The sequence below is a fragment of the Pocillopora damicornis genome, chromosome 8 (assembly GCF_964200805.1).
Source record: "Pocillopora damicornis chromosome 8, jaPocDami1.2, whole genome shotgun sequence".
In the NCBI taxonomy this organism is placed as follows: domain Eukaryota; kingdom Metazoa; phylum Cnidaria; class Anthozoa; order Scleractinia; family Pocilloporidae; genus Pocillopora; species Pocillopora damicornis.
Window position 1 is genome coordinate 17176331 of NC_142677.1, and position 15194 is coordinate 17191524.

The window sequence follows — 15194 nt, forward strand, 5'->3', positions numbered from 1 at the left end:
ATGTCGGGTAAAATTTCCGTAAGCCCGCATCCTTCATTATGTATAAAGCTATTTAATGAAAGAAAACAATTTTTCCCTCTGGGACTAATGCTATATTTTAGAATAGTCTGGGGCTATACGGAAATCCTTCCGAGTGTCGTGCTGTCTGTTTGTGTCACTCCTCCTGACCTTTAATTTTTAAAAGCATCACGCCGCATAGATTTGTACAAGTCATATGACGCTTTTGCGAGCTGGACCGACTCGATCATTTGTCAATATCGTTTTTACCTGCTAGACCTTAGAGCCTAGCTCGGTCGGTGCTTTTGGTACGTGTAAGGAAAATCACCCCTGTATCCATCTTCTGTACCTACGGTATGTAGTGGGTGACCTATCGAGGGGCTTGTTGGCACGTAAAAAGTAGACCGCAAAATTTAAATTCTCCCCTAAACGAACAGCATTTGCTATTCCGAGTCAAGTGCTTTATGTATAATCAGCATTTAACTCAGTCTTATCTGACGTGACAGTTCAAGAGGCACAAGAAAAAGAGAAATTCAGGCATTGTTTCGCTGAGCCATTAGAGGACAGTGATGTGATCCTTGTTGTGGAAAATGAGCAGTTTCATGTCCATCGTCTGATATTAAGCATGAGCTCACCAGTGTTCAAGGCCATGTTCAAATCTCAGTTTAAGGAGGCAGCTGCTGATGAGATTCCGCTACCTGGAAAGAAACCCAATGAGGTGTTGGACTTCCTGATAAAAATGTATGGACCCCACCACTCCAAAACAGAACTGCAAATCACAAGTAAGGTGCTAACGGACTCTTCTTAGACTTCTTAGGCACCTGATTCACCAAACAACTTTGCATCTTATAGACCAAGCTTTAATATAACCTCGCTTAGACTATTGTAGCACTGGTTGAGGAACCTGTGCGGTAATTTAAAAGACAAGCTTCAAAAATTGCAGAATAAAGCAGCTCGCGTTATGATGATTCTCAAACTATGACGTTGATGCTGATCAATTGTTAGAAATTTTGGGGTAGAAAAATCTCGACCGCCAGCGGACCAAACAAAAAGCCACCATGGCATTAAAATGCCTACATGGGTTAGCTCCGAACTCTTTATCATCGAAATTCCCTGAACGCAATACAATCTACAACCTGAGAATAATGTTTTAAAGCTGTGAATAAGCAAAGCCCAGGTGTTAGCTTTATCAGTTATTTCTAAATGGTTTGAGAATTTCTCAACGCACTCAGTCTTTCTCTTACTCTGTGGTCGAATAGCTTGAATTGCATACATTTTACCCATTATTTACTCATCGACCGTCGGTTATTGTGTAGTCTGCAGCTCGTTGAATGTAACCTCCTGTATAATGCTTAGGATAGGTACCTACCGGTATGCAATAATAATTATGTTTTCAGTGCGGCTGTGGTCTCTGTTCCGGCAGTTCATAGACAGTAGTCCACCATACATACCTTTTAACTGAGTGTTATATCTTTAACCATGCTTTTTGATCCTAGTGGAGAATGTGGAACATCTTCTGCTCTTAAGTGATGAGTACCAAGTAACAAAACAGATTTTCGAACCCTCCTGTGTTAAGTTCATTGATGAGGAGCCAAAAACAAAGGAAAATGTCATGAAGATTCTATCGCTCGCCGAGTTGTACAATTTAGAGAAAGTACGCCAAGACTGCGATGATCTGCTGAAGGGTTTGAGCCTCGAAACTCTTTCTGATACCGTTCAGTTTCAAAATATTGACAAGGATAAACTGCAGTATTTCTTAACGCAAAGAATTGAATTGTTAGAAGGATTACTAAAAGAGGTATATCCACAATTCATTGGCTTGGCGGAATGTTGTATGTGGTTGTGGGATGAAGAAAAAAACAGGCATGCCAGATTTGTGCCCCACTCATTATAGTGATGGAAAACCAACTACTGATCTTGTTGATCGTTTCGAGGAATGTAACAAATGCCGATTTGTGCTAGACAAAATTGCAAGATATACTGCCCCACAAAGACGGAGGGGCGGGTATTTGGAATTTTCTGGTACTTACGCTACTTATCATGCTAGTAGGCATCGCTTTGACAACAATGTGTCAGGTATTATCAACAAGTTCTCTCAGATAATGACTCAATTAAAATGAAAAATTAAGAAAGTCTTAAAGTAGTTGTTGAGAATCCCGGCAGAGGCAATGAAAAAATAGAAATATATAGAGCTGAAATAATATCTAATCGGACTTAGCATTTCCACCATACATCATTAAGGGTTTTAGTGCATGCTTTCAAATGAACTGAATTTGTCATAGGTCTGTTATAGCTTACGTAGGTCTCATATCTTACATGTCGATTTTTGAAGAAACTAATAGATCCTATGAGTTTGAATTTTACATATTTTACACATTATTTACTCATCGAACGCCGATTATCGATAACTGAATAAAAGCGATTATTGTTAATGTGCAGCTTCTTGATCCTTAGAGCCTGTATTTACAAGACTCTCGGCGTGCATTGTTAAAGATCGATCTAATTCTTGAAAGGTCGATTATTTTGTAATCAATGAAAAGTAGATTTTCTGCTAGATCAGTTTCGAACATTTGTAGTGGTAAAAGATTAATTTGTAGACTGTGAAATGCATGGCCTTGTAGGTTAAATCGGTTTGAGATGAATGATTTTGGAAAATAAAATATTTTAGAACATAAATGTATTTCTTGAACCTCATTGCGTAAAGTTCTGTAACTTAAAATAGTTTATTAAAATAAATTTTCTGAAGAAAGAAAAGGAGTTACAAAGATACAAAAGTACTTTGACGAACCTCACCAACACAAGTCCCAGTGTCTCCAGCTTGTCCGTCCTTATCCAAAAATTTTAGAATAAGAACGGAGATCTACAGAAGGGACTCGAACCTTTTCGATTTAAATACACACATAGTCCAGGTGAGATTCTCTCATTAGTTTGCTCTTTTTGCTGTTTTTTCGGGTGTTAGTCGTCTTTGAAGAGCCTTACAATGTGAGTCAAGATTTCTGCGATTGTTATCTTTGTTACGATTCAGGACTTGGCACGATTTTTAAGCTTTTTACCAAAACGTTTGAAATTTCTCGAATCTTTAGGGCCTGCTACTCAGTTCGCTTATTCGCCCATGCGGTAGATATACATTGAACGTTTCCATCCGGCTTGTTGGTCGCTTGCAAGTAATAAGAATAAAGTTGTTGTCATTCTAAGCACTTCGCTGCTCAGTCTCTTAGCGTTTTCATCTCAGCAAAACCAGCTGGACATAATCTTTCGCTCGGCCGATTCTAAAGTGTTCACAAACCGAGCGAACACTTAGCTACAGATGCCTGGTTTAGGACTCGAAACGAGATAATACTGTAACGTAGTCACAAATAGAGACGCCTGTGACTCGAGACACGGAAACTTGAACTTACGTTTAACCTGTCTTCCCGTGCATTTAGTTTGACATAGTCGACCGTTTGAACTTTTTTGCTAGTCCTCATTGCCGTGACGGAAGCGTTACAAGGTGCTCGTCGATAAGTTCTTGACAGACGCACGGAAATTAGGGTTTTGATTGTATAAGACCGTGGGTTTTTAGTGATTCAAAGAATACACAGTGACCATCGAACTGACCCGTGTGATTGTTTGTCGCGAGATCATTTACGACACCATACATATGTAAGCTTAGAGAAATTCGGTGTCACGGCGGATTTGGACCCCCCCGGTCCAAATCCGCTAGCGGATATGGACCCCTCTTCGCAGATTTGGACCCCCCCCCCCCCGCTACCAAACTTTCCTTTTAAGCATCGTTTGTATCATATTCGGTAACTAATTCTATTTGCAAGCTTTCTGTCGATGATTTTTTCAATCACAACACAACATTCCTCGATAAAGAAATTGAAATTATAACAATAACTCTCTGCTTCTTCTGATGCGAATCAACATCGATACGAAACGTCATAACAATAGTGCAGACTATTGCGTCCAGTCACAAAAATAACTCAGTCTGATTTTTTAATTAAATAACATTAAACAGTTTCTGAGCAAGAACGAAGTAACAGCTCCTACTACAAGTCGTTCGTAAAGCCTATGATAAGAAAAAATGTTTCTATTCTGAACTATTGGCACTCTCAGCTTATTTTCAGATGCAAATCAACATTAATGTCTACGTCTTAACAAAAGTGGAGACTATTTCATCGATCTCAATCTTATTTTCGAATTTTAACGATTATTAACTGTTGAGGGATCTAAAATAACAAACTCGCACTGTACCATGTCGTCCCAACACTTGGGCATTGAACAATAACAAATTAAATAAGTGTCATAAGTTTGTCTCTTACTGAATCTAGCGGTTTTCGACTATCGCGGAAAAGGTTCAAAAACGACCTTTCTCCGAACATTGAACTAAATGCTTGTACATTTTCCCTTGGTCAAAAGAAACATCCGACGGCTCATTTCTAGCTGCCAGTTCGTATGCATGGGCGATAGGCATATTTTGAATTAAAAACATACTTTAGTACGCACTGAAACGTAAAGTATTATCTATTTCTGCTAGAACGTTAAGGATGATGTTTTCACTCAGTTCTGTTGGGGGGTCCAAATCCGCGGAGGGGGGTCCATATCCGCTAGCAGATTTGGACTGGGGGATCCAAATCTAGGGGGGGGGGTCCAAATCCGCCAGGACACCGGCGCTATTGCTGTTATTATCAAAAACGCTCGCCATTCTTTCAGTGCGCGCAAGATGAATCAAGGATATCCTGAATATGCTGAAATGTTTGGAGCACTTTGATTAGGTGATTTAATACTTGGGCGGCCATTCGGCTTTGTTTCCATTTTTTAATTACGGCCTCTAAATCCTGCCGTGGTAAACTGGTACCTTATGGGCCCGGGGCAAGCTTTTTCGCGGAAAGTTTAAGTAATTTAATTACTTAAACTTTCCGCGAAAAAGCTTGTCCCGGGCCCATAAGGTACCAGTTTACCACGGCAGGATTTAGCACAGCAAAACACAAATTCTCGGAAACAGCTACGCATCCGCAATTTCCGTAGTTTCTGAGAATTACCGTGATTTGACTTCATCATTTGAAACAAAAGCTTTTTCCACGAATTGAAAGCAGCTTTGCTTAACTTTATTATTACTTGCTGGAGGAACTGAGCAACGGCTTCACACGCGTAAAAATCCGCTCAAGATGGCAAGTTCTTTAAGTCACGAAGAAACTGGTAAGTTTCACAAAATAAAGATGGTACCAGTATTTAACAATCGGGGATGTATATTTGTATAATTCAAGTACATGTAACACGCCGGCTTCGTTGGGATCACTAACTTTCATCTCATTTATGGGTTGCATCTTATTCTCTGCCGAACATTACAGTGCACGTTAACAGGAATCGCATCAAATTTTTATTTGCTATTCGAGCTTTAGCGAACGAATAGCCATTGATCAAATGTGAAAACGAAATGGCGTGGGTCCGGAACTGTTCCATTACGCGAAGAGATCGCGTAATTTTAAACAGATATGGTGCGCGCTGAGGTCAGCAATTTCAGCTGCGTTTGAAATCGAATGATTGATAGCACTAACTGAAATCCTAAAAACATTAAGTCTTGGAACAGAGACGAAACGTCAAAATAACCTTTATGTCAGCCGAGGTAGCTGTTCCCAGATCAAGGATTCTCGAATCCTACTTTGATTTCTTTCTTTATAGCTATATGTTACTTTTCTTTTCATTTTATTAACTTCTGATAAAAACCTTGGGGAAAAAGCTTTATCAGAGATATGTGCCTCTATGAAATGATTCAAAATAAAGCAAAGTGCTTTAAAATTTTTGAGGTAGAGGTACGTGACAGAAGATGCCAGTGACTCGCTGATGAGATATTTTTTTTCCAATTCATTCTCAAGCGCCAAAATTTCGGATAAACCATACTCGCTTTGATAGGGAATAATAAACTCAGCGCAATCAGCCCAGAAGCGAGGAAATGGAAAATTTCTCGCCGACAGACTGAAACGACTCAGACTTTTCTAAGAAAAAAATTGATATTCTTCTCTAGTGTTAAATTACAAATTTCGGGGAATAAGATGATTCAAAACACTTCAACTGAATCTGACTGAATAAAAGCCAGTTTCTTTTGATTTAAAAATCAAACACACGCTTAAGTTTTAACGGGGAAATAGATGAATGATGTGAGCTCCGATTACCTGGCCGATTTAGTTTAGAACGAGTATGGCTGAAAGGCAACCGATTATTACATTCAAATGAACGGTTGGATTGCGGTTGGAATACAAGTCCTCTTCCTTGTGCTGATTGATTTCACATTTCAGTGATGTATCTCAGCTGACAACTTTTCCCCAACTTGATTTATTTCAGTAAATAAACTGAGCTGTATTTAACAATCACTCAATGTAGGTCTTTGCAAGTTAATCACCAAATTTAAGTTAAAACTGTTGGTCTGAGACAAGGACAAGCGGAAATTTACCGTCACAATTTGTATATAATTTTTTCTTTATATTCGTGAAGTTCAACTCTCTAACGTGCTCGAGCCTGTTCTTAAAACACAGTCTACATTATTACTATCAACGACATGTCGTGCCATATGTTTGTTCAAAGTCACTCCTCCTGATGACTGAAACTTGCAAAAGCATCACGACTGTTCAGCAAAACTATGCTGCATAGGTCTGTCTTCACTTGCCCTCATTGAGTATTTTAAAAACTGGTGATTGTATTTTTCTTTTAATAATCTAAGCGAAATGAGGCGAAGGCAGAGCTCGTTGTCAACACGTGCGTTCCTCCAAATTCGCAATGGGCAATTAATGGGAAAAATGTTTCGGTGAAGCCTCACTCTTTAATTTGCATTACCTTTTTTTTTTAACTACCATCTACTCGCTCAAAAATTGTTCAGTTTTTGGAAGACTAAATCGTTCGGGTTCCTTTGGAAAGAATATCGTGCTGTCTGCTGTCACTCCTCCTGATCGACCTTTAACTTTTAAAAGCATCACGTCATCTGTAACGCTACAAACGACAGGAAAGTCCGGTAAGATTTCTGTAAAGCCTTATCCTTCATTGTGCATAAAGTTATTTGATGAAAGAAAACAATTTTTACCTTCGAGGCTAATGCTCTATTTTAGAATAGTTTGGGGCTATACGGAAATCTTTCCGAATGTCGTGCTGTCTGTTTGTGTCACTCCTCATGACCTTTAATTTTTAAAAGCATCACGTCACATAGATTTGTACAAGTCTTATGACGCTTTTGCGAGCTAGACCGACTCGATCATTTGTCAATATCTTTTTACCCGCTAGACCTTAGAGCCTTGCTTGGTAGGTGCTTTTCTGGTGGAAAGCCTGCGATAAAGCTGCCTTTTCCTTTTGCGTCAATGATTTAAATCAGTTGTTACCTCTCCTAACCAAGTGATATGTGACATATCAGTCATATGATATGTTTGTGTCACTTTTGTAAACTCTAAGTCGGCCTAAATGAAATCTTTGCATCCTGGTTCCGCTGTTAAGTCGTTTCCTATCGACTGAATTGATTTTATAAAGTGCATAAAACGGAATTCAATATGGAGGCAGGAACTTCCGTAAGAAGTGATAGGGCATTACGAGATCGGTTCTAGAAGATATGTTGCGTGGATAGTTCCTCTAACACGACATTCCCTTTCTTGGCAAAAATTTCTAGATCTGTCATGGAGATAATGTTTCGATTCCACAGTTTTATGTTGCATGAAATTCAGCAGGTTCGATTTCGTACTACAAGCTGTGGAAGGAAAATGACCCCTGTATCCAATTTCACATCTTCTGTACCTGCGGTATGTAATGGGTGACCTATCGAGAGGCTTGTTGGCGCGTAAAAAGTAGACCGCAAAATTTAAATTCTCCCACAAACAAACTGCATTTGCTATTCCGAGTCAAGTGCTTTATGTATAATCAGCATTTAACTCAGTCTTATCTGACGTGACAGTTCAAGAGGCACAAGAAAAAGAGAAAGTCAAGCATTGTTTCGCTGAGCCATGGGAGGACAGCGATGTGATCCTTGTTGTGGAAAATGAGCAGTTTCATGTCCATCGTCTGATATTAAGCATGAGCTCACCAGTGTTCAAGGCCATGTTCAAATCTCAGTTTAAGGAGGCAGCTGCTGATGAGATTCCGCTACCTGGAAAGAAACCCAATGAGGTGTTGGACTTCCTGATAAAAATGTATGGACCCCACCACTCCAAAACAGAACTGCAAATCACAAGTAAGGTGCTAACGGACTCTCCTTAGACTTCTTAGGCACCTGATTCCCCAAGCAACCTTGCATCTTATAGATCAAGCTTTAATATAACCTCGCTTAGACTATTGTAGCACTGGTTGAGGAACCTGTGCGGTAATTTAAAAGACAAGCTTCAAAAATTGCAGAATAAAGCAGCTCGCGTTATGATGATTCTCAAACTATGACGTTGATGCTGATCAATTGTTAGAAATTTTGGGGTAGAAAAATCTCGACCGCCAGCGGACCAAACAAAAAGCCACCATGGCATTAAAATGCCTGCATGGGTTAGCTCCGAACTCTTTATCATCGAAATTCCCTGAACGTAATAAAATCTACAACCTGAGAATAATGTTTTAAAGCTGTGAATGAGCAAAGCCAAGGTGTTAGCTTTATCACGGTTATTTCTAAATGGTTTGAGAATTTCTCAACGCACTCAGTCTTTCTCTTACTCTGTGGTCGAATAGCTTGAATTGCATACATTTTACCCATTATTTACTCATCGATCGCCGGTTATTGTGTAGTCTGCAGCTCGTTGAATGTAACCTCCTGTATAATGCTTAGGATAGGTACCTACCGGTATGCAATAATAATTATGTTTTCAGTGCGGTTGTGGTCTCTGTTCCGGCAGTTCATAGACAGTAGTCCACCATACATACCTTTTAACTGAGTGTTATATCTTTAACCATGCTTTTTGATCCTAGTGGAGAATGTGGAACATCTTCTGCTCTTAAGTGATGAGTACCAAGTAACAGAACAGATTTTCAAACCCTGTGTTAAGTTCCTTGATGAGGAGCCAAAAACAAAGGAAAATGTCATGAAGATTCTAGCGCTCGCCGAGTTGTACAATTTAGAGAAAGTACGCCAAGACTGCGATGATCTGCTTAAGGGTTTGAGCCTCAAAACTCTTTCTGATACCGTTCAGTTTCAAAATATTGACAAGGACAAACTGCAGTATTTCTTAACGCAAAGAATTGAATTGTTAGAAGGATTACTAAAAGAGGTATATCCACAATTCATTGGCTTGGCGGAATGTTGTATGTGGTTGTGGGATGAAGAAAAAAAAGACATGCCAGATTTGTGCCCCACTCACTATAGTTATGGAAAACCAACTACTAATCTTGTTGATCGTTTCAAGGAATGTGATGAATGCCGATTTGTGCTAGACAAAATTGCAAGATATACTGCCCCACAAAGACGGAGGGGCAGGTATTTGGAATTTTCTGGTACTTACGCTACTTATTATGCTAGTAGGCATCGCTTTGACGACGATGTGTCAGATATTATTAACAAGTTCTCTCAGATAATGACTCAATTAAAATGAAAAATTGAGAAAGTCTTAAAGTGGTTGTTGAGAATCCCGGCAGAGGCAATGAAAAAATAGAAATATATAGAGTTGAAATAATATCTCATCGGACATAGCATTTCCACCATACATCATTAAGGGTTTTAGTGCATGCTTTCAAATGAACTGAATTTGTCATAGGTCTGTTATAGCTTACGTAGGTCTCATATCTTACATGTCGATTTTTGAAGAAACTAATGGATCCTAAGAGTTTGAATTTTACATATTTTACACATTATTTACTCATCGAACGCCGATTATCGATAACTGAATAAAAGCGGTTATTGTTAATGTGCAGCTTCTTGATCCTTGGAGCCTGTATTTTACATGACTCTCGGCGTGCATTGTTAAAGATCGATCTTTAAAGATCAGTTTCGAACATTTGTAGTTCTAAAAGGTTAATTTGTAGACTGTGAAATGCATGGACTTGTAGGTTAAATCGGTTTGAGATGAATGATTTTGGAAAATAAAATATTTTAGAACATGAATTTATTTCTTGAACCTCATTGCATAAAGTTCTGTAATTTAAAATAGTTTATTAAAATAAATTTTCTGAAGAAATTAAAGAAAAGGAGTTACAAAGATACAAAAGTACTTTGACGAACCTCATCAACACAAGAAGTTTTCCGAGTGACTTCTGCTTGTCCGTCCTTATCCAAAATTTTTAGAATAAGAACGGAGATCTTCAAGAAGGCGGAAGGGACTCGAACCTTTTCAATGTAAATACACACATAGTCCAGTTGAGATTCTCCCAATAGTTTGCTCTTTTTGCTGATTTTTCGGGTGTTAGTCGTCTTTGAAGAGCCTTAAGGCCTATTTACACGGTACGACTTTGTCGCATGCGACAAGCTTACGACAGGCCTACGACATGACTTAGGACAATTTACACGCGCACGACATTTTCACCTACGACATGCCAAAATCGCGTGCAATTCCACTCGTTTCGGCCGCGGTCATTGTTTCAATAGGGAGCTTAATAAGCAAACCACGACGACAACGGCAACGAGAACGTCATCCAACAAAAGGTTTAATGAGCAGAACAATGGCTATGCACGTGTGTTATAAATCTTTGTACATTTCTTTGCCATCCTCTGCAAAACAACAACGTGAAATGACCAAATTCTGCGTCCTGTACGGAACGTGGACGACGACGGCTAATATTTCGTATTTCCATTTGGAATTACACGCCGCCATTGCACATTTAGCTCGAGCACGATTTTAGAGCCATTAACGAACCGAACAGATCTAGACAACTGTGAATTTCGCTCATAAAATATAAATTCATTTTTTACTTGGCGTCGTACCCAGCGTCGTCGTCGTGGTTGCTTAAGCTCCCTAATAATTTGCAAGAGAAGGAAAAGAACCTCTTCCTCGCTCCACAGTGATATAATATTCTCTGTTTCCTCATCTGAGAATGTATTTTTCGCTTTGGAAGCAGTCTTCGACTTTCCGGAGCCGACTTCCTCCGCCATTTTGACGCAAGAAAATTTCACCTTCCTCCCCTACTCAGTAGAAATTTGTCACAAAATACGTCATTTTCTATCAATTTCGGCTACGATTGTCGCAGCGTTTTAAAACATGTTTTAAAATCCTACGACATTTTTCGTGACGTGCACGACAGTCGTAAGCGAGTGGTAGGTTTGATTTACACGATACAATTCGTGTCGTAGGCCTGTCGTAAGCTTGTCGCATGCGACAAAGTCGTACCGTGTAAATAGGCCTTTACAATGTGAGTCAAGATTTCTGCGATTGTTATCTCTGTTACGATTCAGGACTTGGCACGATTTTTAAGCTTTTTACCAAAACGTTTGAAATTTCTCGAATCTTTAGGGCCTGCTACTCAGTTCGCTTATTCGCCCATGCGGTGGATATACATTGAACGTTTCCATCCGGCTTGTTGGTCGCTTGCAAGTAACAAGAATAAAGTTGTTGTCATTCTAAGCACTTCGCTGCTCAGTCTCTTGGCGTTTTCATCTCAGCAAAACCAGCTGGACATAATCTTTCGCTCGGCCGATTCTAAGGTGTTAACAAACCGAGCGAACACTTAGCTATAGATGCCTGGTTTAGGACCCGAAACGAGATAATACTGTAACGTAGTGACAAATAGAGACGCCAGTGACTCGAGACACGTAAACTTGAACTTACGTTTAACCTGTCTTTATGGGGCGCCATACTGCACATATATCAAAGGTTTGCAATAATGTCCAGTATGGCGCCCCATATGTCTTCCCGTGCATTTAGTTTGACATAGTCAACCGTTTGAACTTTTTGCTTATCCCCATTGCCGTGACGGAAGCGTTACAAGGTGCTAGTCGATAAGTTCTTGACAGTAGCACGGAAATTAGGTTTTTTGATTGTATAAGACCGTGGGTTTTTAGTGATTTAAAGAATACACAGTGTTACGAGTGTCGATGTAGAGCAGGGTTGTTCCTAGACAAAACTCAGGATCGTCGGTAACAACAACAAACTGTTTTATTTCCGCGTAGCTGACTTCTTGTTTTTATAGCACTAAGCTTCCTCGAAAATCTCTCTCTCTGTTCGATGGAACTGTCGCTCTTATATACATAAAGTATAAGGATCTAGAAACTTCTGTAAAGAACTAAATTTAGTAGATTAACGAGGTTTCTAAATTTGAATAATTACGTAAGAAATAGAACGTTCCAGAATGTTCTTTTTACCAGAAGGTCACGTCTAGATGACTTCGGGTTCTAGAATGTTCTATTAGAATGTTCTGGGACTTTACTTAGACAATTTTTCGTAACACACAGTGACCATCGAACTGACCCGTGTGATTGTTTGTCGCGAGATCATTTACGACACCATACATATGTAAGCTTAGAGAAATTCGGTGTCACGGCGGATTTGGACCCCCCCGGTCCAAATCCGCTGGCGGATATGGACCCCACTTCGCAGATTTGGACCCCCCCTCCCCCCGGCTACCAAACTTTCCTTTTAAGCATCGTTTGTATCATATTCGGTAACTAATTCTATTTGCAAGCTTTCTGTCGATGTTTTTTTCAATCACAACACAACATTCCTCGATAAAGAAATTGAAATTATAACAATAAATCTCTGCTTCTTCTGATGCGAATCAACATCGATACGAAACGTCATAACAATAGTGCAGACTATTGCGTCCAGTCACAAAAATAACTCAGTCTGATTTTTTAATTAAATAACATTAAACAGTTTCTGAGCAAGAACGAAGTAACAGCTCCTACTACAAGTCGTTCGTAAAGCCTATGATAAGAAAAAATGTTTCTATTCTGAACTATTGGCACTCTCAGCTTATTTTCAGATGCAAATCAACATTAATGTCTACGTCTTAACAAAAGTGGAGACTATTTCATCGATCTCAATCTTATTTTCGATTTTTAACGATTATTAACTGTTGAGGGATCTGAAATAACAAACTCGCACTGTACCATGTCGTCCCAACACTTGGGCATTGAACAATAACAAATTAAATTAGTGTCATAAGTTTGTCTCTTACTGAATCTAGCGGTTTTCGACTATCGCGGAAAAGGTTCAAAAACGACCGTTCTCCGAACATTGAACTAAATGCTTGCACATTTTCCCTTGGTCAAAAGAAACATCCGACGGCTCATTTCTAGCTGCCAGTTTGTATGCATGGGCGATAGGCATATTTTGAATTAAAAACATACTTTAGTACGCACTGGTACCAACACTTGGGCATTGAACAATAACAAATTAAATTAGTGTCATAAGTTTGTCTCTTACTGAATCTAGCGGTTTTCGACTATCGCGGAAAAGGTTCAAAAACGACCTTTCTCCGAACATTGAACTAAATGCTTGCACATTTTCCCTTGGTCAAAAGAAACATCCGACGGCTCATTTCTAGCTGCCAGTTCGTATGCATGGGCGATAGGCATATTTTGAATTAAAAACATACTTTAGTACGCACTGAAACGTAAAGTATTATCTATTTCTACGAGAACGTTAAGGATGATGTTTTCACTCAGTTCTGTTGGGGGGTCCAAATCCGCGGAGGGGGGTCCGTAAAAATCAAACACACGCGTAAGTTTTAACGGGGAAAAAGACGAATGATGTGAGCTCTGATTACTTGGCCGATTTAGTTTAGACGGAGTATGGCTGAAAGGCAACCAATTATTACATTATAATGGAACGGTTGGCTTGCGGTTGGAATACAAGTCCTCTTCCTTGTGCTGATTGATTTCACATTTCAGTGATGTATCTTAGCTGACAACTTTTCCCCATCTTGATTTATTTCAGTAAATAAACTGAGCTGTATTCAACAATCACTCAATGTAGGTCTTTGCAAGTTAATCACCAAATTTAAGTTAAAACTGCTGGTCTGAGACAAGGACAAGCGGAAATTTACCGTCACAATTTGTACATTATTTTTTCTCTATATTCGTGAAGTTCAACTCTCTAACGTGCTCGAGCCTGTTCTTAAAACACAGTCGATCATTATTACTATCAACGACATTGAGGTGGAATGTCGTACCATATGTTTGTTCAAAGTCACTCCTCCTGACTGGAACTTGTAAAAGCATCACGACTGTTCAGCAAAACTATGCTGCATAGGTCTGTCTTCACTTGCCCTCATTGAGTATTTTAAAAACTAATGATGGTATATTTCTTTTAATAATCTAAGCGAAATTAGGCGAAGACAGAGCTCGTTGTCAACACGTGCATTCCTCCAAATTCGCGATGGGCAATTAATGGATGCTGCCTCAGTTTCCTCTGTTGGCTATTTGGGTGATTTACTTGCCCATCGCACCAGTAGGAGGAGGTCTTTGAGTAATGGATCGCTCGTTCTGCAAAGCTTCATTGTTTTCTATCCTTACACCGTTTCCTTCTGACTTAGGCCATAGAATCAAAGAACAGAAAATATTTTCTGAAACTGTTCAATAACTTGCATTATTTTTTTCTCAGAGGGTACGGTAACGAATCCTGCAATCTCAGATTGGTTCTTAGCGCGGTCCGTATTTTTCTATCTCTACCCACGGGTAACGGTAATGCTTCCGTGAGTCGCCATATCTCGTTTTTGCGGCTGGGCAGTATTTTTAAGCAAAGACGTAGTCATTACCTCAAGTCAACAAATAACCTATTATTCCTCTCTTTTCTCTCTCTCTCTCAAATCACTTTGGTTGACAGAAAAACATTGGTTTCGAGTTTAATTTGTATAAACAAACGTTTTGTTAAATTGGTTGACAATCGGCCTAAAAACCGTCTATAATTAAGTACCAAGAAAGATAAAGCGTGAGGTATTTGGTTACCACTGAATTAATCGATGGAACTTTCATTCATTTAATATCTGACTTCTCTAAAATAATTTTTTCGTAGTGAAAGGGCGAGCGAAGTTTTCAGTTCTACAACAAATATACGCTCTCGGTGAGTCTCTCCAAGTCCGTTCAATTTGTACATTTGTACCGTAAATTACACAACAGAAACTAGCGTACTGAAGGAATTCAATGAGAATAAGCCGCATTAAATCCCCTCGTTACTAGTACTAGTTGAAGTGTCTCATTCGAATTTAGTTTTTGTGCGGGAGGAAAGTCCAGATTTACACACGCCATTGCAAACAAACGAGCAAACTGTCACAACTTCAAAATAAAAAAAATTTGAATTAACTTACAATTACTTTCCTTGCCATTTACTAACTGA

At 39.2% G+C, this 15194-nt stretch overlaps 2 protein-coding genes across 2 annotated transcripts; both read left to right on the forward strand.

Annotated features, from left to right (window-relative positions):
* LOC113671980 (BTB and MATH domain-containing protein 15-like) lies at positions 1 to 2673 on the forward strand. The gene is made up of 3 exons (XM_089180903.1): positions 1 to 7; positions 504 to 779; positions 1494 to 2673. Exons 1-3 carry the CDS (start codon positions 1 to 3, stop codon positions 1889 to 1891), a joined length of 681 nt encoding a protein of 226 aa, XP_089037029.1. The 3' UTR covers positions 1892 to 2673.
* A 2255-nt stretch (positions 2674 to 4928) lies between these two features.
* Positions 4929 to 10030, forward strand: LOC149041654 (BTB and MATH domain-containing protein 38-like). The gene is made up of 3 exons (XM_089213805.1): positions 4929 to 5178; positions 7910 to 8185; positions 8902 to 10030. The coding sequence occupies exons 1-3, from the start codon at positions 5148 to 5150 to the stop codon at positions 9519 to 9521; spliced, it is 927 nt and encodes a 308-aa protein (XP_089069931.1). The 5' UTR covers positions 4929 to 5147; the 3' UTR covers positions 9522 to 10030.
* Positions 10031 to 15194: the final 5164 nt, after the last annotated feature.